General features: G+C 44.6%; 1 protein-coding gene across 1 annotated transcript in view; it reads left to right on the top strand.

Annotated features, from left to right (window-relative positions):
- Positions 1-27,427, top strand: part of Rasgrp1 (RAS guanyl releasing protein 1) — a 62,895-nt gene that overhangs the window by 31,375 nt on the left and 4,093 nt on the right. The window contains exons 3-16 of the mRNA NM_011246.3: positions 5,620-5,725; positions 9,480-9,542; positions 10,929-11,060; positions 12,888-13,041; positions 16,621-16,794; positions 17,633-17,749; positions 19,562-19,837; positions 21,107-21,187; positions 22,054-22,158; positions 22,777-22,886; positions 23,535-23,679; positions 24,625-24,661; positions 25,279-25,431; positions 26,271-26,650. Coding sequence (NP_035376.1) covers positions 5,620-5,725; positions 9,480-9,542; positions 10,929-11,060; positions 12,888-13,041; positions 16,621-16,794; positions 17,633-17,749; positions 19,562-19,837; positions 21,107-21,187; positions 22,054-22,158; positions 22,777-22,886; positions 23,535-23,679; positions 24,625-24,661; positions 25,279-25,431; positions 26,271-26,650 — 2,033 coding nt within the window. The remainder of the gene's footprint in view (positions 1-5,619; positions 5,726-9,479; positions 9,543-10,928; positions 11,061-12,887; positions 13,042-16,620; positions 16,795-17,632; positions 17,750-19,561; positions 19,838-21,106; positions 21,188-22,053; positions 22,159-22,776; positions 22,887-23,534; positions 23,680-24,624; positions 24,662-25,278; positions 25,432-26,270; positions 26,651-27,427) is intronic.

The following is a 27,427-nucleotide window of genomic DNA, read 5'->3' as shown; positions in this document are numbered from 1 at the left end:
AGTGACGTTCAGTGCACTCCACTGAAGTTTCAACCCCTTTAAGAATTAGCACAGCAGATGGTAGTGAAAAATTATGCACATTTTATTATGCATTGCACATTTTGCTTATTAGAATTTTTCATATGACACTCTGCATTTTTAAAAGCCTAAAGATGAAAACAAAGTAGAATTATTCATTGAAATATTTAAATCAGCTTACAGCAATTATAACAAACTATCAAAATAAAATCCAGCACCCTGGAAGGTAGATAGATTCCCCCTGACCAGCATCTTGAAGAAGTGTTTGTTCTGTGGGATGAGAGCAGGCAGGGAATGCTCCCTTGGTGAGATTATCTAGTCATCAAAGGTCATGTGGGAGAAAGATGGTGGTAGGGCAGGGGCAAGAGACTAAGCCAATGTCATAGAAAAAGGAGAACCAGGAAGGGAGAAGAGGTGACACCCTGTCTAGGTGTACAGAGAAAGTACTTCTCTTTGTTCTTCCCCTCGATTCATCCCTGCCTTCCTTTACTGAGTGAGCCATCCCCTCCTGACCTTACCATTCTCCAGCTCTCACTGCCACAGAAAGCATGTGTGATTCACAAACCACCATGTGGGCATGTTACTGAAGCTGTAGAAGAAAGGGTATGGGGGCAGGGAGTGTGAAGATGCCTGTGTATCTTGGGCAAGAATCCCTGGCATCTTAAAGACAACATTCAAGATCAGGATGGAGCAACCATGACATATAAGAGACTTCTAGAAATCATCAGAATACAAAGGTTATTTTTCTATATGCAGGTTGAGTCCAACTAGGCTTTCTTGCACCATTTCTAGAATCTAGAGTCAGAGGGTCAAACATGTTCTTAAAGCACTTGAGTCTGCTTCACATTTAATACATGAATCCCTTGGGCTGACGGATGGCCACACAGCATGCAGCCAGGTACGTAGGAAATTTAAAAAGTTCTGGAATCAAGCAGACTGGGCTAGATCCTTCCCTCTATGCCCCACTGTCTTTTTGATCTAGGACATATTACCCAACCCTTCTACCCTTGAATTTCCTCTCCTGTAAGTTGTGAACTACATGTTGGGTTGTTCTAAGAATTAGAAATCACAGTACCATGCTTAGCATAGCCTTGGTCTGCAAAGGACTTTAGTAAACAAGAATCACTATGCCAGCATACTCTTTGGGTATCATCTCCAGACTCCAAGTTCTCTGTGATAGGAATGCTTTCAGCATTGGGTGTGAATAACTTTTCTGCCACCTGTTAAGCCAAATTCTGTTTCTTGTTATGTCTGTCCATCAACTCGGGTGCTACCTTTTGTGATCTCACAGAATGAATCTAAACTTTCTAACAAGTAATATAAAATATTTGAAGACACTTTCAGTGTCTGTCTAATCTCCATGGTAAGCCCTTTTAGATCTGTGAATCTTTCCAAAGACCCTGCATGATCTCACTGAGGATACTTCTGGGACCCTTCCATCCTATGTGAATAACCATGGGAAGATGTTTGCCCAGCCATGAGGAAATGTGGGGATAGCAAGTCTTAGGGGCAGTCCATCCTGAATAAATTTGTCTGACCATGCTAGTGTGTGCCTCCCATTAGGTATAGTGTGTAGCTTCTCCTGCCTTTCACCACGGTGTTGAGGAATATGAACACTACCACTTTTCCCAAGAAAAGCATTTTGTAAATCACATTTGTCAAATGTTGCATTGAAAAGTTTCCCCGTAGCTCTCATTGTTTTCGTCATATCGTTGTCCTCATTTCCCCCTCTGTCTGTCTAATGATTCCCATGACTTGAAGTTCCTGTCCTTCCACTGCAGACTCAAACACATAACCTGTTTAACCAACAGAATGAGGCAAATGACAGCGGGCCACTTCCCAGCATAGTTTAGGAGGCCATGGATATTCCCATGTTGCTTCCATTGTCCTGTCATCATGACAAGAACCCACTCATACCAGCTTACTGGTCCAAGGAAACCTGGAGACCTATAGGATCTGGCCCTCAACAAAGGTACCTGTGTCAACCAGCACATAGCCAAAGCTATGAGCAGAGCAAAGACCCGTAGATGCAGGGCATAAGACATACATACAGAAAACAGTTCCCATCCTCATCCTATCTTACCAGAATACAAATTTCAAAGAATTTATGGGTGGGACATTTACAAAACCATAATCAAGTTGAACGAACATTTCATAGGAATGTTCTTACCAAATGGCAAAAGCCAAGTGACTTACCTAAGAGACACAAATCGTCAGGGGGATTCCTATTTGGCATAGTTCATGTTCTTATTTGGCCCATGTTCTTGGAGTACACACCATCTGTCAGCACTCTGACCAGACTCTGAAAATAGACTGGGGGTGGGTGGTGGGGAATACACAAGACTCAGGACTTAGAAAATCTGTATTCTATTGAAAATGTAGAAAGTTGAACATTTTTAAAGACTAATGGGACAACCAGATCATATGTGCTATGAAGAAATTCAAGCAGAGCAATGGCTACATTAGGTAGACCGAGGAAGAACTCTTATGAAATGAGACTTGTGTGCTATGAAAGATCCAGTGGGGGAAAAGATAGCATTGAGGGCCAAAGAAAATGCAAAGGCCATAATCTAGCAGCAGGCTCAGAGTATTTGTAGTGGAAGCAGAAGTACAGAAGGGGAAAATATTTCAAAATGAAGTAAGCCATATTCAAAGAGGCCAGGACATGCAGAGCTCTGCTGGCCACCATAAAGACTATGTAGCTTGGATCATTCTAAGAATGGGACCTGATTTCCCAGGCTTTGGGAGCTGTGTGGAGAAGAGATTGTGGCTAGAAAAGAGCAGAAGGAAGCTGACCAGGTTTCTTGTTGCATCATGGTGGCTACTCTAGAGAGATAGCAAAGCTAGAGAGAAGTGGGAAGGTTACAGGCGTGTTTTAGAAACACAACCAAGACTCACTGATGGATCAGGAACGAGGGAAAGTGAAGAATTGCAAGTGAATTCTAGGTTTAATTTTAATGACTCAGAGGTTGGTTGGTGGTGCCATTTCTGTAGATGACGAAGGGTGGAGGAGAAATAAACCAGAGAAGAAGTCAAGAGTTCTGTCTGGATGAGTTCTCTATGACTTAGGCCTTTGTGGAGATGCTGCTGCTGCTGGACATATCAAGTCTGTGCTCAGTGCTGAAAACAGAAGTTGGCAGATATTTGTGTAGAGAGGGTGTTAGTCAGAGCCTAGATTAATTCATCTAGGCAAAGAGTTCACTTTTTTAATTTAAAATTTAAGAAGTTTTCAATTAAAAAAAATGTTAGCAGAAAGAAGTGGGAGGATTAAAGTGTAGCACAAGCTGACATTTAAGAGCTTAGCAGAGGGAGAAGAGACAGAAGAGGAGCCTGAGAGAGACGTGACAGAGTGTGGAGAGATGGAGCCAAGAGAAGAAAGCTTCCGGGAGGAGACTCATCAGTGTGGCTTCGGTTGGACTGAAGACTAACTGATCATGAAGTAAGATGAGGCCAGGGGAGCTAATGAAGTATGGAGCTGGTTGATAACCTTGGAAACTAAATAGTTAGCCTAGTTGTGGTAGCTCATGCTTGGGCTTCCAGCAGTCGGGAGGCTAAGGCAAGATCTCCAGTCCAAGACCAACCTGGGCTAAGCACAGAGATCCTGCAGAACCCAACTATCCAATAAACAGACTTGTGGAGACAGAAGTTGAAATGGAATTGTTGACAAGTGGCTGGAAGAAAAAAAGGGGGTAACCCTGAGGGACCCTGAGATCTTGAAGAAGAGGAAAACATAAATGTAGAGATGCAGCATCAATTTACTTTTGGTTTATGTAGAAAACACAGGAGCACAGTTAAATGTCAGTGGGCATAAAAACCAACAGGGAAAATGTGGATACTGAAGGCTCACCAGCATAAATAAGCTTAGCAGTCTTGTAAAGAGGAGAAGGGAACAGAGAGGAGATGTAGGCTTCCACATGCCCTTCCATGGTAAAGGGGAGGCAAGCAATGAGGGCTATAGAGAGCCAGTAAGCACTCAAGTTTTCTCAGTGACATGTGATTTTAAATCAGCATTTGGGGATTCAGGACTTCTGAGACCATGTTTTGTACTTACAACTTACTGAACAGAATGAAAATGATCACTACTTTTACAATGTATTTTCAAAAGTATTATAGATGGACAGTAGTTCAGATAGATAGATAGATAGATAGATAGATAGATAGATAGATAGATAGATAGATAGATGAGTCTTAGTTAGGGTTTTACTGCTGTGAACAGACACCATGACCAAGGCAACTCTTATAAGGAAAACTTTTAATTTGGCCTGGCCTACAGATTCAGAGATTCAGTCCATTATCATCAAGGCGAGAACATGGCAGCATCCGAGTTGGCATGGTGCGGGATGAGCTGAGGGTTCTACGTCTTCATCTGAAGACTGCCAGCAGAATACTGGCTTCCAGGAAGCTAGGATGAAGGTCTTAAAGCTGAAACCCACAGTGACACACCTACTCCAACAGGGCCACCCCTTCTAATAGTGCCACTCCCTGAACTGAGCATATACAAACCACCACAGACAGACAGACAGACAGATAGATAGATAGATAGATAGAAATAGATATAGATAGATCTACTTGTGGAGATAAGCATGAAATTGAAAGATGTTACACCAGAAGTACTGAACCACCAGCAGTCATTCCTTAGGTCCAATAAGTTAGGAGATAAGACTGAGAGACCAGAGAGCATCTTAGCCATGAGGGACAACTCACTCAGGAGGTAGAAAACAGGTCAAAGCAGAGAGGAATGAGAAAGAAACAACCTGAACTTCTTTCTCCTCCCATTCCTTGCTGGTTGTTTCAAAAGACTAAAGCCAAGTGGAGCCCAGCTAGCAAGTGTTACTGACTAATGAGATTCATGGTGAAAGTCAGTGAGTAGACAGGGTAGAAATAAGCAGCACAACCCCTGACATTCCATGCCATAGAAACAAAGGCAGTTCTGAAAAGCACGCCAAAGGGCATCTTTACCCTCCATGCTACTGTATAGAACACAGCTTGCTACCCAATGGGATGTGGAAATACGCAGCTAGTGGTGCTTTTTGCAAATCATCATGGCCCCTCAAAGTCCACCACCACTCTTCATATGTAATGTTTACTTTCATTTCACCACAGGGACCTTAGTAATAGGACAACTTGGACTTGAGAACCCTCACTTGCGTGTCCAAGGCCAGGAGACAGCCCTAGAAATGCACCCAACTAGCCATGTGCCTTTGTAAAACTTTTGAAAGATATTTATTCTAACTACATATTAATCCTGTGGCTTCCTACTCTGATGCTAGAGAAAGTCCCTCTCAACCCCCAATTGCATAAATGGTGGGTTCCATAAATCCCACAGCTACCTCTGCTTTCCATCTGGATGTAGACTTTATCCTTTGATAAGACACTATCACCTCTTGCTTCATAATCAATTAGGGATAGGCAAGGGGTACAGGAGGATGGTAAAATCCAGGAGGAAAGACAAGGTGAAGGTGCTGGCAGCTGAAAGAGCTGTGTTTGAACAGCCCTAAGCTGTCTGTCCCCTGGAGTTTTGAAAGAGGGTCAGGGTCCCACCCCCCACCCTACCCCCCATCTCTTTCTGAGAGACTCACATGCTGTTCTTTGCACTTTCAGATGCGGATGGAAACCTGTGTCGGAATAACCAACTGTTACAAGTCATGCTAACCATGCACCGGATCATCATCTCCTCAGCCGAGCTGCTACAAAAAGTCATGAATCTATATCCTTGGGCATCAGAAAGTATGCCGCTGCTTCAAGTGTGCTTTCATTTTAGTTAATTTGGAGTAAAAGTGAGCATTAAGTGCCTTTAACTCTCCCTGTAAGGATGTGGTTGTGTGTTTGAGCAATGGTGTGTGTGTGGTATGTGTGCACAAATCTGTGTGTTTATATATGTCTGCACCTGTGTGTGTAGTTTCCTTTAGGTAAGACAATATTATTTATGCAGATTTCTCTCTGTGGTAGATGGTCAAGAAAGTCAATATACAAATGCAGGTAACATTAATATCGCCTATTATTTTTTTAATCTTTCATTATACATTAGTTGCAAATTATATTCAGGCTGCACAGGCTTACCAGGACAACTGTGAATCCTGAATGGTGCATTTCTTGCGGGACTTCTTGTGAGTTCTTCAGCCCTCCTGGGCTCTGAGAAAAGGTTTAGCTACATGATCTGTACTACATTGCCTTCTTGGTCTAGACTGTATTACTAACTGTGGGCTAGTTAGACCTTGCTCGATGTGGACCTCTGTTGTGGGAAATATTAAAAATTGAACCCGCCAACTCTCTGCAAGACTTGATCATGCTCCCATGCTCCTGCCACCATAGATGCCAACTCTCTGCAAGACTTGATCATGCTCCCATGCTCCTGCCACCGTAGCTGCCAACTCTCTGGAGCTAGCCCCCTCAGCATCTGTCTAACTTGTCCTGCGAGCCACTAGTTCCCTCTCTGCTATAATCCCTTGTAACCAGCAGTCCCATACTCCAGTAGCCAAATAGATCCACCATCCTCACGGTTTAATAACCTGGTAAAATCAAGACTCAAGCTTATAGTTAATTAATTAGATTTATGTATCAATAAGATCACACTTTACAAGATGCCAATAAATAATTTCAGAGAAAATTGATAATGATAACGCTTTAACCCAATTATTATAAGCTTTTGATAACACCATGTCAGCCTCCATTCTTCTTCTCCCTCCTCCTGAGACCTCTCTGTCTCTGTAACTCTTCGGTCTGCCTCCCTTTTCCCTGTCCAATCACAAGCCTCCCCTGCAATAATGAAATTGGACAGGGAAAATCCTATGTCAGACCTCCTGTAGTAGGATATGGATGTTGCCTGCTTTCTCCTTCAAAATGCTGGTGATACTGTGAGCCATTGTCCTCAAAGGAAAAGTGCAGTCAGAAACATGAAACCAGTTAGCTAGCGCCTGAGGCCCAGGTCTCTGGGGCTGAGTCAGGACATGTGACTGTGCAAATCCTTTTCCAGGAAACACAAGAAACACTACAATCTGGCATAGAAAAAGGAAACACAACAGCCCTTCTCTGAACTGCCATAAAGCTGTATCTTCCATCTCAGAGACCCGTATACCAGGGTAGAGCGTTGGGAGGGCCACCTAATGAGAGATACTTGTGATGAGTAGACACCGCCTCTGCGGAGCGTTTCAAACCAATTCAACCTGTTTTTTTATGACTCTGTGCACCAGCAACTGTGAACAACACCAGCAATTAAGCACTCCTTCCTCAAAATGTGCTGGTCTCGGGACTACATGCACTTGAGTGGCCTCCTTTGGGGCACCGCTGGATGCTGTTTCTGCAGCAACCCCTACACTGCCCGCCCATCACATCCTCCACACTCTACCCCCGCCCCTCTGTGCTGTTGCTCAGACTTTCAGTGGCACCTGCTCCCCAGCCATGACACATTCAAATGTCCCTCATCTAAAAATAAACTCTTAACCCTGTTTCCCCTTTATTCGACTGTTAGGATTAGAAATTTGATGTGAAACCTTCTTAAATAGTCTGCCTTCACAATCTCCAATCTCTACTCCCACTAGCTGCTAAGCATGACTGCGGCTGCTACCCAAGCACTCAGACTTTCCTCTGCTGTTGCTGTGGCCTCCCAGCTGCCAGGCCCAGTGGACTTTGCTCATACCTTACAGAAGCACTGGACATCATGAGAGCCCATGCCTCTGAGGCCTTTCCCCAAGGACTTCTAAACCATACCCTCACATGCGCGCACGCGCACACCTCTTTTGAAAGAGCTAAGATTTCAATGTTAAGTCAAAGTGGCTGGTTTGTTTTGCAGTGTACCCTCCTCCCTTGCTTCCCAGTACTTTGTGCATAGGAGTTGTGTTTTCTACAGCCCTTGGTAGTCCTCATGCTTGGAAGCTTCCAAGCATCCTTCAGAAAGAGGAAGTCCCTGAGCCCTTGGCTGCTGGGCCATGGCAAAGGCAGCAGGCTCAAGACTGCTGCTTCTTGTTTAGGCAATGGTATTGTTGCCTACAATTGAAAATACAGAGCCAATGCAGAGTTGAAAAGAAACTGGTATGCTAAGAGGAGTTAGGGAAAACAAAAACACAAGGGGCAAGCTAACAAATACATCTGAATACATAAAATGTTAGCAGGACAAACCAGTCCAGACCTTCCAGAAAACAGCTTATGATAGACAAATGGAAACTTAAAAATTATCTCGGGCCTACAGATTGGTGGAGGACATCATTGTGTGAAACTACCCACAAAAGGTTTCTGAGTGAGAAGACCCTGTGTGCAAGTGTGCTCAGGGGAGAGATCACATGAGGACCTGGGAGGACCTGAGTGTGCACTTGCTCTAATTTCAAGGATATATTTAATAAGAGATAAATAATATTCACATTTAATTTCCAAATTAGTCCTCTATTTATTAAAATTACACATTTTTCCATAATTCTTTGTGTTTTCCAGTTTAGTTTGCTCACCTTTAAGGTTTACATTTTAGGTTTATCTTTCTTGAGCTGCAATTTATCCAATGGGTTAACATTATCTTAGGTATTCTAAAACTGAGCATAAAATAAGTAAGATTTAAACTTAAAACCACTTATCTACTGCACTTAAGTCAAATGTCTAACACTGAAGTTTCAAACCTGTGGGTCCAAGATGCTCAAAATCATTGAGGTATACATGATTTCAAAATGCACTTAGGCCTTCCTCATTAACACAACACTGTGGTTCTTGAACACCGCCTTTTCTGTGTTTAACTCAAAGTTTTCCAAAGGTTTCTAGTAGTTTCACACCTACTGAGAGAGGGCCGATTCCATTCCAGTTACGCGCTCTCAGCTGGTTGTTGCAATTATCCTGTCCCCATTGTTAAAAGAGAAAGAAGCCATAGCCTTGTGGGATAGACAGGGAGGTAGCTTGCTCTTCAGTATGTCAAGAAGAAAGATGTTAGGTCACACCGCATTCACCACTGGACTAGAGTTCTCATCTGATTCTTAAATAAACAAATATCCTTGCCTTGTACCTCAAAAGTCATTTAAACACCGGGATGTTCTTCTATTCTTTCAAAATATTCATAATTATAAAGACTGATACAATGCTCTTTGGTTGTATGATTTTGTATTGTTCCATCGCTTTGTCTGTCTTGCCAGGTAGTATACAAGGTTAGTCAACTAATGCCTACCGTGTGTGTGTGTGTGTGTGTGTGTGTGTGTGTGTGTGTGTGTGTGTGATGTTCATGGTATTGGTGTTAATTTTCAATGCATTTGAATACATATAGAGAGTTCTCTAAATCACTGCCTAGTTATGCATACATCAGTTACTATAAAAATTTTAAAAGACAAAAGGGATCTCTTTCTAACTCATTCATTCAGTTGGTCTCCTAGTCACTTGGGCATATACAAGAGGCAATTTGCCCACATTTTAGGGATTAACTTGATAAATACTTCCAAAGTATTTTATGGTTTCTATAATACAGCTTCCATTTTCCTTAACCATGACCCTACATATAAGGATGCCCTGGAAAAGAATTCTCCAGGAGTTTGCCTGAAGATCTGCTATTTTGTCAGGTAATGTGTCTGTGATCTGGAGACTGTGTGGCGTGAGATGGGATGAAAAGCTGCTGCCTACAATGTGTCTCCTGCTGGTCCTCCCTACCTCTCCCTCCCAGCCTTGTGTAGGCTTCCTCACACTGATGGCTGCCTCTGACACTAAGCTGCCTTGACATTGTATTCTGCCTCTGACATTGTATTCTGCCTCTGACACAGTATTCTGCCTCTGACACTGTAATCTGCCTCTGACACTGTAGTCTGCCTCTGACACTGTATTCTGCCTCTGACACTATTGGCTGCCTCTGACACTGTAGTTTGCCTCTGACATTGTATGCTGTCTCTGACACTGTATTCTGCCTCTGACACTGTAGTCTGCCTCTGACACTGTAATCTGCCTCTGATACTGTATGCTGCCTCTAACATTGCAAGCTGCCTTTGGACACTGATGGCTGCCCCTGGACAACAAAGACCTTAATACTGGAAAGTCAGCCAAACAGTGGATTTCCTCCAGTGTACCTGTGCTTAAGATTTTTTTATTCTTATTCCTCTTAGATTTATGAGTTTGCATAAGAGAAGGATAAAAGGATAATCAAGGGTCTATGTTTTCTTCTTTATTTTATCCTTAGTTATTATGGTAATATAGCTCATTGAACATTTTAAAAATTCTGAAAATAATATAATAAGCACTCACAACCAACTACTATTTTGTATATATCCTTCATGAAGTTCTTTTTTCCTCGTTTCATTTTTTAGTATTTCTTGCTAATATTTTTTAAGGTGACATAAAGTTGGTGGGGTTTATGATAGCATTTTGAAACATAAATGTTCTTTTCACTGCTTTCTGCTTACATACTCCTATCCCTCCATCACTTTGCTTAGGCACACATTTAATCCCAGCATGTGGGAGACGGAAGCAGGCAGATTTCTGAGTTCAAGGCCAGCCTGGTCTACAAAGCAAGTGCCAGGACTTCCAGAGCTACACAAAGAAACCATGTCTCAAACAACAACAACAAAAATAGCTTTTGCTTAGCTTTCTGTTGTAAAGACTTCTCTCTAGTTTTTACAGGTTATGATAAACATGATTTTTCATAGTTATAATAACATGTAATAAAAACATACTTTAAAGATATACACACCATTTTTGGATAATTGTTTGCATACACGGCCATATCTGGGTTCTTTCTGATGATATGCCTTCTTTTCTCGAGTCAATTTGTGTGTGGAGACACGGAAGCCTGCTAGATGGTTTTCTTCCCTCCCTGGAGCCCTCTACCCCCGGATCTTTTGCTATGGGACAAATCTCACTCTGTCTTCTGAGTGCTTTTTTTGTAAACGCAGATTCCTCTGGGAATCTGCCCAACTGAGAGGCCCAGGGCTCAAGGCTTTCTTCTTCCTTCCTTGTAGGTATTGGATAACAGAATTCTGGATCATGTTCAAGATGGATGCCAGCTTGACCAGCACCATGGAAGAGTTCCAAGACCTGGTGAAAGCCAATGGTGAGGAGACCCACTGCCACCTCATCGACACGACCCAAATGTGAGTGTCAAGGTTCTCGTGGGTCGTTCGAAACCACATTCCTCCAGTAACCCGAGCTGCAATGCTGGGCCTCTCACTGCCTCCACCTCCAAGAAGCTCAGACAGACAGGTTCCATGGGAGCCCCACCAACAATAACTTGACATTTAATAGAAAAGCAGAGAGGCCACGGAGTGAGGAAGTTGCAGGGGGTGGGAGCAAAGAGCAGAGGGAGCCAGACCTGACTAGAAGATAGCCAGACCTGACTAGAAGATAGCCATCCCGCGAGAAACTGAAAGCCTGCGTCTGGGCTAGGGTCTCTTTAGAAGTTAGGGCAGCAAGCAACCCTAAACTTACATGGACCAGGAAGTATTACAGAATGTCTCACGCAGAGATTTAGAACATTCACTGTGAGATCTGTGAGAGACCGTTCGACTCCCTGAGCTTCAAGGGAACTGGGGGATATTTCACATCATTCTTTGAGTTCCTTATTCACACAGTTGGCTCACTCTGGAAAATGAGCCCAACTTAATTTGGGGAAGGAGGGCATACATATGACATGCTGGGGTTTTTATGTGTGGTCAATTGTTTTGCAATAATACAAACTCCCAAAAATACAGAGTTCTCGAACTGCAACACTGGAGAGATCAATTCACCCAAACTCCTGGTTTTGCCTGTGGTCTATGACTAACAGGCCCAGGTCTGTGAATGGTCTTATCCATCTACTTATCGCTGCCATCTATTTTGACACCGCTCAGAGAACTCGCGGTAGCATTGTAACTGCTCTCTAAGCCTTGCTTATGGTATCCATGCACAAAGAGATGTTTTCAAAGCCACATCCCCCAATCCCAACTCCAACTGTTCATCTGTTTGGTCTTCTGTTCTCCTCTGCTTGGAATTATATAACTTGGTAGATAAAAGAATTTTTTGTTACCCAAAAATATCAACCTTCTCATTTTAAAGATGAAAACCCTAGAGCCCAGGGCCACTTGAAAACCTCAGTCATCTGTCCTAATATTTCCTTTCACGACGTCTTTCACTGTGCATTCTTTAGAATTGTTAATTGAGGCTATTTCCTGACCTGGTATATTTAAGGAATCATGAGTTGCATTTGAGAGTCGTGAGTGCAGGTGGGGAAGAGGTCTATAGAATTTGTATCCTTTTCCAAGCTTAAAACCAGGGAATCTTTGTGTCAAGGCCCTCAGAAATGCTTGTTTAGAAGCCCAAGCCTTCACCCTGCTGCCTTTCAAACCTGGCTGCTTCCCTCTGCTTAGTGTGAAACTGAAACTAAGAAAGACTCTGGGGCGGGCTGTGAAGACATTGGGGAATAATTGGGTCATTCTAGGGTCAGTTAATTTATATGGTCATTTCTGTAACCGGGGACTTCGGAGAGAAATGACTTGTTTCTGCCCAGTATGACCACATGTTGCCTGCAATTTCTTGAGGCATGCTGTATTCACCCTATTCTTTTCTGAGATATTCTGGCATAAAAATTAGCTCCCTCTTATGATTTCCACCAACAGTCCCATAACCCTAGCAGGAATAATGGAGCAAGGAGAGACATGGAAGGAGTGGACATACTAAGGTCAGAGGAAGAGTCAGGAACATGACCTAAAAATGCCTCTTTCCCATGCCTCTCTCTTGCTGCATCCAAAAGACTCATTTCTTTGAATGATTATCAGGAAAAGCAAGATGGAGTGGGGGAAACTCCATTAATGCAACGTTTTTGCCAAATGGAGCTTGCTAACTATGCTTTGGGAATTCTGTGGGTAACACTGGTATGCTTTCTCAGGAAAATCACTTGTGACTGACTCTTGTTTTCTTCTCCCTTTCTTATTTACTCACAAAAGTAATTCTCGAGACTGGTCCAGGAAACTGACTCAGAGGATAAAATCGAATACTAGCAAGAAGCGCAAAGTGTCCCTGCTGTTTGACCATCTGGAACCTGAAGAACTGTCTGAACACCTCACCTACCTTGAGTTCAAGTCCTTCCGACGGATATCTGTACGTAGACAAAGGGGCAAGAGGAAAGCTACTCCAGGGAACTTAGGAATATGAGCAGAGAAAGTCAGCAGGCAGTTTCCCCCTAACCCAGCGTGATGCTCTCCTTGGCATAGCACTGAAAGACTTCCCTCTCAGGCATCCTGGGATCTGGAAACCCAAGGCCATTAGAATTCCTTTGGCTGCCCATGCCCTGCTTCCCCATCCCACACCCTCCAAGCCTACACACCACTCCAGCATTCACTCAGCCTATCAAGCTATGGCACTGGGAGATTCACATGCTATACTGCATGCATGCTTATATGAGGGCACACATACCCTTCACCCCTGATCATCATTAGACCTTCAGGAAATTGTTATGTAACCTTTACCAAAAAAAAAAAAAAGAAGAAGAAAGAGAAGAGGGAGAAGAGGGAGAAGAGGGAGAAGAGGGAGAAGAGGGAGAAGAGGGAGAAGAGGGAGAAGAAGGAGAAGAAGAAGAAGAAGAAGAAGAAGAAGAAGAAGAAGAAGAAGAAGAAGAAGAAGAAGAAGAAGAAGAAGAAGAAGAAGAAGAAGAAAAGAGAGAGAGGGAGGAAGGAAGGAAGGAAGGAAGGAAGGAAGGAAGGAAGGAAGGAAGGGAAAATAAAAGGGAAAGTGGGAATAGGCTTCCTAAGAGTTGGAATTCCAAGGTAGGCTTCAAATGGCTCTGGGAGCTCCTAAAGCTAAAGCCGATGTGACCAATTTATTCCAAAACATAACTAAATCCCTAATATGGTGTTGTCTTAGTCAGGGTTTCTATTCCTGCACAAACAGCATGACCAAGAAGCAAGTTGGCGAGGAAAGGGTTTATTCAGCTTACACTTCCCACATTGCTGTTGATCACCAAAGGATGTCAGAACTGGAACTCAAGCAGGTCAGGAAGCAGGAGCTGATGCAGAGGCCATGGAGGGATGCTCTTTACTGGCTTGCTCAGCCTTCTCTCCTATAGAACCAGGACTACCAGCCCAGAGATGGCACCACCCACAAGGGGACCTCCCCCGCTTGATCACTAATTGAGAAAATGCCTTGCAGCTGGATCTTAAGGAGGCATTTCCCCAACTGAAGCTCCTTTCTCCATGATAACTCCAGCCTGTGTCAAGTTGACACAAAACTAGCCAGTACAGGTGCCAACATGGCCAGCATTATCATATTTCTAGAAGCAAACTATGCTAACTCACGCTGTTGGTGTAGCCAAGCAGAGCAAAGAGAGATGAAGGGAGAGGGACTCAGCATCCCCAGCAGCAGCAGGGAGAAGTCACAGCACATCCTGTTCTCACTGTAGTTTTCACAGCTGACTCTACAGGACACCAAAGAACACTATTCCACACAAGTGAACTTGTCACCCGCCCAAGAGAACTTGCCGCCACGTTAGATGCAGCATGCTGTTGGTGGCCAATGTGCTTTCCTGAAGCACAACACGCTTATTAAACACAGGCTGGTTCCCTCCCACACACAGGTACTGTCTTCAGTTTTGCTCTGACACCAGACAGTACTGCGCTGCCTGACCTAGAATGACCTGGACTCCCAGGTGTAGGATGGAGGGGGGGGGGGGACGAGCAAGGTCTGCACAGCTTATTAGGTTGGAGCTCATGCGTCCCAATCACTCAGCACCAACTTATTGAGCCTGGCTGTGTGTGGACGGAAAAGTGCAAATCAGATCACAGTGACTATGTCATACCTTCTCCCATAACACTGATACTCTGTCATCGCCCAACCAGGAGCCCAGCAGCTTCCACTTGGGACCGTCCCCAAACACTCTTCTGGGCTAACTACCCAGATTCCTCGTAGGCATCCCTCAGAGTGCTGGGCCCCGTTGTGAAGCTTCAGCTGGGGATTTTCCATTTAACCCACCCCGCCAGTCCCAAGGCTAGAGAGATGGTCTCTGAAAAGAGACCATTATCCCACTGGAAATCAGAGTTGTGCTGGAGACGTTGGCAGAGCAGCCCCTGGCCTGTGTGGTGTCTGCTTTAGGCCAGTGCTCAGCTGAGGCAGGCAGAAGTGATCATCAGTGTGAGACTGAATCAAAGCCAGCATCTCTGGGTTGAACAGTGTTCTGTTTACAAATAAAAGCTTCAATATCTTTTGAGTAGCCTCGCCCCTTCTTAGAAGGCTATTTCAGCAGACTCTTGCTTGCTTTTGTTCTTCCTCAAACAATAATTTTCCATCCAATATAAAGCTGCAGGAAAATGTATCTCTGCTTCGATTTCTTTGTTTAACACTTTCTGGGAGGAATATATTACAGAGATAGTTCTCTCTTTAAAAAGAAAAGTAAGACAAATAGGTTGAACATGTTTCTAGTGAGAAGAATATAATGTATTCATTGGAGCAAGGGTGACAGCTTCCTCTTAGAGCAGGGAAGACTTTTGCTTTCTGTAGCAGTCTCAGTTTTTCTCAAGAATCCTTCTGTCCTGCTCAGATGTGTCTGCCCACCAGCAGTCACAGCATCATGGGTGGAGATTGAGTAATGCACATCTGTTTTATTTAGGCTGGGCATGTATTTAGGGAGGATTCACACACACACACACACACACACACACACACACACACACACACACACACACACCTTAACAAAGCTAAAGTCTATTTTCCACCATACTTCAAGTCTAGCAGGTATCAGTAGAGGCTGCTTGGAGTGGTCAGTCTTCACCTAATTGAGAACTCCCATCACCTCCAGAGCAGGAGAAAGGGAGAGTGGCAAGGTGTGCATTGGTGCTTAGGTCAGCCTTGATGCTTCGAGAACATCCTCCAAGTTATTTCACCTGCCCACACTGGCTTTCAAAGTACACAGTTCAGCACAGCATCAGAGCCCCCGTAGGAGAATCCCTGGAAAGTAGGTTCTTCTTTACTGTTGAAGCTAAGAGATTCTTGGGGCAGGGGCATGGCAGATATAATCATCTCATAGGCCAGACTGTCCAGAATACTTAGGCCTCACACATGTAGTCCCATTGTCATCCATAGTTAGGAAATCCTGGCCACTGTGTGATTAGTTAGCCATGTTTCACATATCCTTCTCACTCGGCTTCTGCTCAAGTTTGTAAGTACGAGGTAGTTCAGACAGGCTAGTGTTAGTATGCAAATTCTCCTATTAGCACTACCTCCCATTTGTGTAGCCCCATGAAGAATGGAAGTTCTTCCATACTGTGTGTTATCTTGATGCTTACAGCAGGTTCATGTACGAGGCGGGCAGGCTTTATGATCACAGATTTTTAAATAGCAGATGGAGAGATAAATTGTGTTCTTGAACTGTGTTCTTCAACTGAAGATTCAGATAACCATTTTCTAATATGGTGTGTTCTATTCAGAAAGGAAAGGAAACTATCTACTCAAGTATGCCAATCAATGTGTACTCATCCCTGTATGCCAAATGGACTTGATGTAGGGAGGCCGGATGTGATCTCCCTCCCATCATTCTTTTGGGCCTGGTAGAAAAGGTATCAGGAAGGCATCCATAGCCTTGTTTGCCCATACCAGTTCCCAGCCACCACTGAGCAGAGCTGATGTGCCTTTCAGAACTCCAAGAATACTAGTGCTCCATTCTGATGGTTGTCTTTTTTTTCCATCCAGTTCTCTGATTACCAAAATTACCTTGTAAATAGCTGCGTAAAAGAGAACCCCACCATGGAGAGGTCCATTGCCCTGTGCAATGGCATCTCCCAGTGGGTACAACTGATGGTTCTCAGCCGTCCCACCCCGCAGCTCCGGGCAGAGGTCTTCATCAAGTTCATCCATGTGGCTCAGGTGAGTGGTTGGACTGAGACCTTCATCCTAGGCCATGAGGTAACTGACTTATCCCTGAACCCAGTCTGAGTTACATCCCTTCTGACCCACAGTGGGCTTTGTGCATCTTCTGTGGTCTCCTGCATTCTCACCCAAGAGCAGCATGGAAGGCCACAACAGGCCACCTCGAGATAAGGATCCAGCTCTTTGGTGTTTTTCAGGACACACTATTTTCTCATAACTAGCCACATGGGCAATTCTCAATTTCACTGAAGCCAGACCAGCCTGAGTTGTCTTAGGGTCTAGGTTCAAGGCTCTGCTGGATGGCATACTCAATTTTTAAGGGACAGAGATTCAAACTTCTCTTCCCCAGCTGTTACCCTTTACCAGCACATGCATCTCACAGGGAATAACATCTTTACCCTAATAATAGGCCTGGCAATAGAATACAGGCAATATGATTGTGATTATTATGTTTTCCAACTCTGGATTGTCTACAAATCCAGTTCTCCAAGTTTGGAAATGGTCCACCTGCTCTATTATTCATTAAGACAGACTAGACACTGTCCAAAGCCTAACCTTAGCCTAGGGAACTATAATTTATGGGGTTGTACCCAGAAATTTTTGTTGTATATGTTCTCAATAATTCTTGGAGATCAATGATTTAGATGGTAGTCCACAGATCAGATGTCACAAAGAGGGGTGTGTGACATCCCTACTGATCTTGCTATAGTCTGGAGAGAACTGTTATTCTAACTCTATGGAAAATGTACAGAATAGAGATATCAGCTTCTAAGCACTGCCATGTAATGACACGTACAATGAATGATTCTGCTGTCGTCTGTCCTATGTATCACAGAAACTCCACCAGCTACAGAACTTCAACACGCTGATGGCTGTGATCGGGGGACTGTGTCACAGCTCCATCTCCAGGCTTAAGGAAACAAGTTCACATGTCCCACATGAGATCAATAAGGTCAGTAAGCTGTCTTCTCTGGGGCCATGAGGGCCACACATCTCTTGTCAACAAGGTTAGGGGCCAAGGAGGCAAATTCCAAGAAAAATCAGGATGGATGAGTCACAGACCCGAGAGTGTGTGCGGTCCCAGTATCACTGTGCCCCTCCCTTCCAGGACACTTAAAATAATGTGGGCCTCTTTCCTGTGACTACAAGGTGTCAGAAGTTCAGTTACCATCCTTGTCATAGACTTCCTTACCCAGCTCTCCTCACTTTAGAATTTTTTTTCCCAAAAGGAATAGAAATTCAGTTGCTCAACGAGTGCATTTACACAGTGACAGCCTGGAAGATCAGCTTACCGGAACACTTGCAGACTGTCTGGACACTTGAATTTCAGAGTTGGAGATATATTCATTAGTTGCAGTATTGTTGGGAAGAACCCTGTCATTGAACTGCATCCCCCGCCATTTCCTGCAGCTTTATGACACCTTTAGTCGGGTGGCGTCTCATGCACTGTCCCACATTCTTAGATAGATGTCACAGGATACGCTTTAACGTCTTATGGCAGAGAGCTGATGGCGTAAGTACCACTCAGCATGACATAGTGAGCCATGCATGGCATGGGCTAGCTGATGATGGATGTTTGAGCACTGTCATCTAATGGCAGGGGACTTTACTATCCACAAACAAAACCATCCTACACTGGAAGAGGACTCTTTTTAGAGAACCATTTCCATGTCTCGCTGTCCCTGTCCATCTACCCCATGTATCCATCCTCCTTTCAAGGAGTCCCGTTTGTTTCTGCTTTCATCGCCATGTGGGGCCCGTGAGAAGCCTTTCCCCTATGGCCGGGCAAACAGGGATAATTTTTGGTCATCCCCTAACACACTGAAGGATCATGTATGTATCAGAAGGCATGGAAACAGTAATAAAAATTACTATGCCCTACATTCTGCCATTCATCCCACCTTGTGAGTTCACATAGCTCACACTCACCAGCAGTGTTGGACAAAGGGGTGATGAGGGAGCTCTCTTGCTGTCTCAGAATGACTGAGTGGGCACAGCCTATGTCTGTACTTCTTCACTGTACAGAGACAACTCTTGTTAGACACAATCCTATTAGAGGAATTTGATACTGTATCTAATATGGTTATTTCATGGGAAAGCATGTCTGGCAAGGTCGTTCCACCTCCTTGCTTCTGAAAACGTGGGCATTATTGTGCTTTGACGATGGAGATCTATAACTGACATGAACCTGATGTGTTTGAAAAGAATGTATCTGGCTACTCCCTCCAGACACAGGCCTATTTGGAAAATCTTGAGCCACGGAATAGTAACCTGCGCTGTACTACTGCAGCTCCTCCAAATAAAACACACCCTTTCCCAGGCCAGCAGCAAAGGAGGCACCTGCTGACCTCATGTGCCAACTCAGTGCAATGCTTCTGGGAGCTTTTAAGGGCACCAGGGAGGGCAAATCATGGTTTGGGGTTAGGAAAAGCACTTATATACTATATAGTCATATGCCTTTAATTGTTGTGTCAGGTGCTTATATTAGTTCTAAAACTAAATCTCTTTTAATATAAAATAAAACCCTATTTAAATTAAACTATGTAGTGATATTGAAGAACACATACTTTGTTTATGACTACCCTCTGACATTTGATGTAGCTGGAGTTTTAGTTGGGGAGTTGTAGTAGATACTAACTAGATGTATCACTCACTATCCAACATATGAGAGATGGAGTAAAACCGTGGCAGGCATAAGAGTGGCTGCTACAGGCAGTATACTAGGCCCTGCGGGTGCCAGTGACCGATCTGTTCTGCTTTGTAGGTTCTGGGCGAGATGACTGAACTGCTGTCCTCCTGCAGAAACTATGACAACTACAGGCGAGCCTATGGGGAGTGCACCCACTTCAAAATCCCCATACTGGGTGTGCACCTCAAGGACCTCATATCCCTGTATGAGGCTATGCCCGACTATCTGGAAGATGGGAAGGTGAATGTCCAAAAGCTCCTGGCCCTTTACAATCATATCAATGAATTGGTCCAGCTGCAGGAGATGGCCCCACCATTGGATGCCAACAAGGACTTGGTGCATCTGCTGACGGTGAGATTCCCATGGGAGAATAACTGCTAAGACTAGCTATAAACTGGGGGGCTGGAGCGGGTGGAGAGGAGGGAGGATTCTGCTTTCCTTCTCATATACTAGCTACAGAGTAGAGCCACCATCTCCTCCTTATGGATAGGATACAGAGGCACAGAGAGCAACTACACAGAGGAGTTGACATTATTAAGTAACAGTGACCTCAACTTAGACTCAGGTTGGGGAAGGGGGCCCAGGAGACCAACTTTGTTTTAAGCAGTAAGTCTTGCAGAATTCTAGGGGTCTTCTACTACTCCTGCAAAAGCTGTCCCTAAGCTTTCAAAATGGAGCTGATCACACGTGGAGACAGGGTACTCTCATAAAATACAGTAAGGAAGGAGAAAAAAACTAGTCACACAAAACAAGAAGAAAATGAGTTGTTCTTTGGGTCCTGCTACCGTCAGCTTAGATCTCTGTGCCTGGAGACATTCCAGCCAAGGGCAGGTGTGGGGCGTGGAGATCTGGGTTTGTAGTGGGTATGGGGTGAAATCAGCTGTACTTCCTTCCAAAGCTGTGATGCTCCAGTGTGCCAGCTGCATGAACACGGGCCTGTACTCTCCAAGTCTACTCCCTACAGCCTAGGAGGTGGTTCAAGCTTCCCCTGTTCCGATATCACAAGTTGAAACCTGCTTCTATGTGCAGAGTGGCAGGGATGATGACTGTGGTCTCCTCCCACCTGCCGGAGCACTCTGGTGGTACCACAGGCTCCAGTCTCAGCTCAGGCCCCATTCTTTAATCACCCCTTTTTCTTTAATCAAGTGACTTTGGCAAGTCTCAGACACAAACATCAACTCTACACAGAAACATAGATGGTAAATCTCAATTTAAATAGACCATCTTGGAACTTTGTCAGTATTTAAAGAATATTCTAACAAGAAAGAATTACTGTGTTCCCTATTAAAATAGCTGGTATCATATCAGCCAAACTTTGTGGATCTTATTTTTTTATTTTACTGAGAGAGAGAGAGAGAGAGAGAGAGAGAGACAAAGAGAGAGAGAGAGAAGAGGACTCTTCTGACCTCTGCAGAGACAAAGCAGGCACATGGTACACATACACACATGCAGATAAAACACTCGTGCATAAAATAAAATGGATAAAACTAAAAACAAACAAACAAAATGCCAAGCACCAAGAAGATGAACCACTGGAAAATTGAACCAAGAAAGAAACCTCAGTTCTGGGAAAGGCAGACAGTGTCCCAGCAATTAACAGTGTTCTGCTTCAACCTGCAGTTATCCCTGGATCTATACTATACAGAAGATGAAATCTATGAGCTTTCCTATGCCCGGGAGCCGAGGAACCACAGAGCTCCGGTGAGTTTCTCATCCTAAGACTCTTGAGTGTGGCAGGGTTCTAAAGGCTCATCGGGTGCCTTCTCCACTGGCCTTCCACTGCCAGTACATTGTTTATGCTGTGTGCTTAGCTTTATGCAAAGCACAGAGAAAGCTGCTCAACATACATGGGACATACAGTTCTTATCCATAAACAACTTATGGTTTAGAGGAAGGGACTGCTGTGTGGAAAGTAAATGATGGAATACCTAAAGAGGGTCAGAATGGTACAATCTACCAGGGACTTATAAACAAGAAGAGGCTGGACCCATGGGGGCCCACAGAGAAACACCAACCAAAGAGCATGCATAGACCAGACCTAGGCCCCCTGCACAGATGTGGCAGATGTGCAGCTTGGTGTTCACATGGATCCTTTAACAACTGGAGCGGGACTATCTCTTATTCAGACTCTGTTTCTGCCTTTGGATCCCTTTCCCTAGCTAGCTGGGCTGCCTTGTCTGGCCTCAAGGATGCAACCCAATGTGCCAGGGCTGATTGGTACAGGGCAGGACAGGGGTCCATCTTCCCCAAGGAGAATGGGACGGGGGCATGGGAGAAGAGAGTGAGATGGAGGGGACTATGATTGGGATGTAAAGTGAACAAATAAATTAATGTAAGGAAAAATGGGAGGAGGCAGTGATGTGAGGCACACTGTTGTCTGCCTCCAGGTAAAGTGTGCCCAGGTCTCTCTCCTAAGACTGGGTCATGATGACTGCCTCTGGGGGTCATGAAGAAGCACTTTAGGAACCTGTTCTTTTTCTGCTGCTACAGCACACAGTCAGGTATCAGGAAAGGAAAGAGCCCTGTTACCCTGTATTAGTCACAAGGATTTTCCTATTCCATTTTAGCCACTGACACCTTCGAAGCCACCAGTTGTAGTAGACTGGGCCTCTGGAGTGTCTCCCAAACCTGACCCAAAGACCATCAGCAAACACGTCCAAAGGATGGTGGATGTAAGTACCTGTTTCAGCAGGCAAAATCCTGGTATGGACTGCTTTAATATTAGGTGGTAGGGAAGAGAAAGGGCCAGAGACACAAAGGTGAGAAGGCAGGGCCTGGGAACACAGAGCTGCTTCACTCCACACACGTAGAAGGTTTCAGAGGAAACGGCAACACCCTGGTTTTCCAGTAGGATGGATTTGCCTTGCTTAAACACCCTTGCATGGGAACGTATGTTTAAAAGTTATCAGTGGGTATAGGGCAAATGTCAACATACAATAATGCTAACCAGGAGAATAAGAAACCTGGCACTGTTTGGTTCTGCTAACTCATGAAGAGGGGTCATCTGCATGAGGCGGTCTTTATACTTGAGTCACACTTGCAGAACAATGAGGAGCACAGGATTCAAGGAAGGGAGCACGTTCAATTAGGCTACTCTCTGAGCTTCCTAGAGAAGGGGACAGGCCCTGCAGGGAGGGCAGAGTGAAGGGAGAACTGACCCATGCTCTACACAGTGCAGTAGCCACCTGGATAGCCCTGTAGTGGCTGGGACAGCAGAGGCCGGGGATGTGTCCTGGTTGAGGGATGACTGGCTTCTCCAGTAAATGGAAGAAATTCTCTTTTTTTCCTAGTCTGTCTTTAAGAACTATGATCTCGACCAGGATGGCTATATCTCTCAGGAGGAGTTTGAGAAGATCGCTGCAAGCTTTCCATTTTCCTTCTGTGTGATGGACAAAGATAGGTGAGGCAGAGCATGTGAGACTGTGAGGGGTCGCTGCAGAACTCACAGATGCATGGGCTGTAGTGTATGCATGATCCACGCTGGAAAGAGCGAGCCGCCACCAAGTGAAAGCCTCTCTCCCGTAGTCTGAACTGCAGCAGATGGTGAAAGCCATGGGGTTTCTGTAGAGTTCACATGCAAAGTCTCTCCGTGCCACCAGCTAAGGAGGATGCATTTGGCCCTCCTTCTTGCTTTGGTGTTACAGATTATGGAGACAATTCATAGTTGTATCAACACTTGCTGCATTTGTCTTGTGGGTATAAAAGCCTTATCCTAGTTCTCTTTGGAAAACCAAATGCATGGCTGGTAGATTCTGCATGTGTCCTTCCTATCTCAAGCCAGAGACCACAGCATCTGGCTTTTGCCTCTCTATACACGCATTTCACATCGCTTCCCTTTTGAGTCTCGAGCACACACACATTTGGCCCTTTCCCAGCCGTGAAGAGCAGTCAGGCTGCCTCTCTTTCTCACTATATGCTATCCTGTGCCTTTACTATGAGGAGAACTCAAGAAAGCAGCCATAAGGAGGACAAAAGGAAAGGTTTGTTTTGAAGGCGAGAGGCCACTCTTCCTCTCCTGACCTCAATGACCTGACTATCATTGCTACAGGGAAGGCCTCATCAGCAGAGACGAGATCACGGCCTACTTCATGAGGGCCAGCTCCATCTATTCCAAGCTGGGCCTGGGCTTTCCACACAACTTTCAAGAAACCACTTACCTGAAGCCCACCTTCTGTGACAACTGTGCTGGCTTTGTAAGTGTTATTCTTAGGGTGTGTCAGAGTTGAACTTGGAGCTCAAGAGTGTGTGTGTGTGTGTGTGTGTGTGTGTGTGTGCATATAGGACAGTTTAAACTAGTAAAACAGTCATGGCCTCAAAATCTTCATATACTCACTCATTCCAGCTCAGAGCATATGAGAACACTCAGAAAGCATTGACCTCTGCTTGTATCTAATTTTTCTTGGTTTTTTTTTTTTTTTCTTCCTTGATACATTAAAATTCTGGGACAAATGGTACAGAAATGTGAAATTTGGATAGACCTTTTAAAAGTGTTACATGCTGTTTCAAATGTTAGAGAATACGAAAATGAGATGTTTTTCTTCCCCTTTCAAAAGAAATGAAGTTACCCGTGTCCCAGTGGGTCTTTCCACGCCTATGCCCACAAGGATGTCCTGGTTAAATTCAACATGTCCCAGAACAAGAACTAAAACTATACAGTAGTGGGAGGGGAACATATTGAGAGGAGGGGTCGGAAAGAATGGGAGAAGGATAAAAGGACAGGACAGAGGGATGGATGTGACTAGAACGTATTATACACACAAGGGAAGTCATCCAAAAATAAATCAATTTCTTAAAAATTGTTTCTCAAAGATTACTTGAGTGCTATTTGTCTTCTATCCCGACTCATCTAATAATGTCCTCCAGAGTGGAGTTTCTGCCTTGGACTGCACACTCAGTCCTAAGGAGCCTGTTGGTCTGGGTTCATCCACATCAGGCCTGAGCTGGGTCGGACAGAGCTCTTGCATAGGCAGCATCTGTCTTTGATCTGCAGCTTCCTGTCACAGGAACAGGACATAAGGAAGCCACCAGGCGTACCTATGTGATTGACAGTAGAATGAGGACAAAGAGTGAGTGCCAAGGCACAGCCTCACACCAGACAGGTGACTGACATATGGCATATTCTCTTCTCTGCCTCGCAGCTCTGGGGCGTGATCAAGCAAGGCTATCGCTGTAAAGGTAAGTCTCAACATCAGGGATTATATATCAGGGGTCATTTTCCCTCATCTGAAGAGCTGGCATTGATGACATTTCTTGTACATAGTTGTCCATTCAGTCTGAGCTTTCCTGGTTGAATTCAGAGCCTTGCATCCAAACTGGTTTCTGAAGAACCCCCTGAGAGGGGTTGTTGCCAGCAAAGAGAGGGATGCCTGTAAGACGAGCCAGGCAGCTCTTTTTCCCTCTACAAGACCCTCTCTTTGCCTCAGTTGCTCTGGAAATACAGATGGCTGTGCTCCCTATAGGATAGATCCTCAAGGAAAGATAATCATTTCTGGGTAAGGTCACTAAAGGCCCAGGTCAGTTCTTCCTTTTACCAACGGATACCTCAGGATCTAATTAGCCAAGTCAGCGTCTCCTCTCTCCCAGACTCTGATCACAAGCTCCAGGGCTCACGGGGGGTGGGGGGGGGGATTTAGCATGATGAGATGACCTTCCCTAGATTCGTTAAGAGCATCAGGCATCCTAGCTCCAGAGGCTAGACCAGCCAGGTCTGACAAGAGAACATTCCAGGAATGTGGTTGTGAGAGAGATGCTAGCGATGTGAAAGACTTCTGAGTACAGTGTCTTGTCTGCAGACTGCGGGATGAACTGCCACAAACAGTGCAAAGACCTGGTGGTGTTCGAGTGCAAGAAGCGAATCAAGAGCCCAGCAATATCCACAGAGAACATCAGCTCTGTGGTACCAATGTCCACCCTTTGTCCACTGGGAACCAAAGATCTGCTCCATGGTAAGTAGGCACTGGGAATGTTTGCTGTGAAGATGTACAGGGGAGGGTCAAATTTAGAGGGTGAGAAGGATCATTGCATGTTGACATTTCCAGTTAACCTTGACCTCAATTGCTATGCCATTGTTGGCTTGTCATGGATCTTAACTGACTGAGTGTTGTAACAGAGTGGAAGTTGGGCATGAAAGCCATCGGGTACTATTGGGCCCCAAAACCAAGGGAAGAGACTGACTTTTTGCCATGATACCTGGATCAAACACTTAAATAATTAGAGCTCTCAATCATTTACAGAACATTCCATCTATACCTTTATCCTGCTATCTTTAAAAGTGCTTAAGAAACCTTGCTACATCAAAGCAGGGATTCACACTTATTTATAGGAACGATAACTGTCTAGGTAACTTTTGGGCAAACAGAAAAAGATACTTTGAGAGCTGGAGGGATGACTCAGAGGTTTAGAGCAGTTGATGTTCTTGCAGAGGGCCTGGATTCAGTTCTCAGTACCCACCAGTAACTCCAGTTCCAAGGGATCTGAAATCCACTTCTGACCTCCAATGGCACTGCAGGCATGTGGCATACATACATACACAACACGGGCAAAACATGCGTACATGTTAAAAATAATTTTTAAAAAAGGGTAAAAGAGAAAACATGTTCTTTTCTTGGTGTGGATGGATCCTGATGCAAACTCCGTACTTTTAACTCATGCCAGACCCTGGGTATCTGAAAACAGAAGACACTTGGAACGTGGAACTCCTGAGACAAAGGTCTCCTTAAAACAAATGTTGAGACTCTTGAGTTCCTCTTTGTCTAAGAGCACTAACAAATGTATCTCTCCACAGCACCCGAAGAAGGATCTTTCATTTTCCAAAACGGAGAGATTGTGGACCACAGTGAGGAGAGCAAGGATAGGACCATCATGCTCCTCGGAGTGTCCTCCCAGAAAATTTCAGTTCGGCTGAAGAGGACTGTTGCCCACAAGAGCACCCAAACAGAATCGTTCCCGTGGGTTGGTGGCGAGACGACCCCTGGTCACTTTGTGCTGTCTTCTCCAAGGAAGTCGGCGCAGGGCGCTCTTTATGTGCACAGTCCAGCATCTCCATGCCCCAGCCCAGCACTGGTCCGAAAGCGGGCATTCGTCAAGTGGGAGAACAAAGAGTCCCTTATAAAACCAAAACCAGAACTTCACCTCCGGCTCCGGACCTACCAAGAACTGGAACAGGTGCCCCCAGTCTCACTCCTCTTCCCCCCCCCCCCTTAGTTCTCTTGCTGAAGTAAAACCCAATAGGGAAACACATAAGAGTGAAGATTTAAATCAAGATGATTACTAGGTTAGGTCAGCAGACAATAAAAAGGAAGAAAGTTGCCAAATACAGGTCATCTAAGTCATCTTACTGGCAAGAAAGAAAGAGACATTAGCTCTAACAGTATTTAATTTTATCAATGAATGCCTTCCTGCCCTTTCCCCTCAGACATCAAGGTTTGTATCCCATTTGCAGGCCTGTCCGTACATAAGCCACCATCCACCTAGTTTAGTTAGTGTACTTATCTGTACACTGTACAGTGAAGCTGCTCCCAGGCTCCAGGATGGGCATCAGTTACCAGCAAGGCTCCCTCCCTGCCAGGCCCCAGGAGAGTCAGAGAGCAATGTGCTAGAGAACGTCTGTGACTCGATTTGGTGACTGAAGAACACGGTATCAGGAGGAACACAGATTTTTCTGGATGAAAAAAAATGTCTTTTATTCATATCACCTTTAAAATGCAAACAAATTAATCAGAAGGAGAAACTTAGGAGAAACTGCCAATTGTTACCTTTCAGAACAGTAAAAGAAATCTTAAAAAACAGAACATGATAAAAGTAGAGAGAGGACTTTGGTCTCAGATGCTAAGACTTTCTTTTGTTTGTTCTTTGTTCATATAGTTTTAGTTTTTGTTGTTGTTTTGGTTGGTTGGTTTTTGTTTGGTTTGTTTGTTTGTTCGGTTTGTTTTGTTTTTTGAG

This window comes from Mus musculus, chromosome 2 (assembly GCF_000001635.26).
Source record: "Mus musculus strain C57BL/6J chromosome 2, GRCm38.p6 C57BL/6J".
Lineage (NCBI taxonomy): Eukaryota > Metazoa > Chordata > Mammalia > Rodentia > Muridae > Mus > Mus musculus.
The sequence above is the reverse complement of the archived record's forward strand: the minus strand, read 5'-3'. Positions and strand labels throughout refer to the sequence as shown.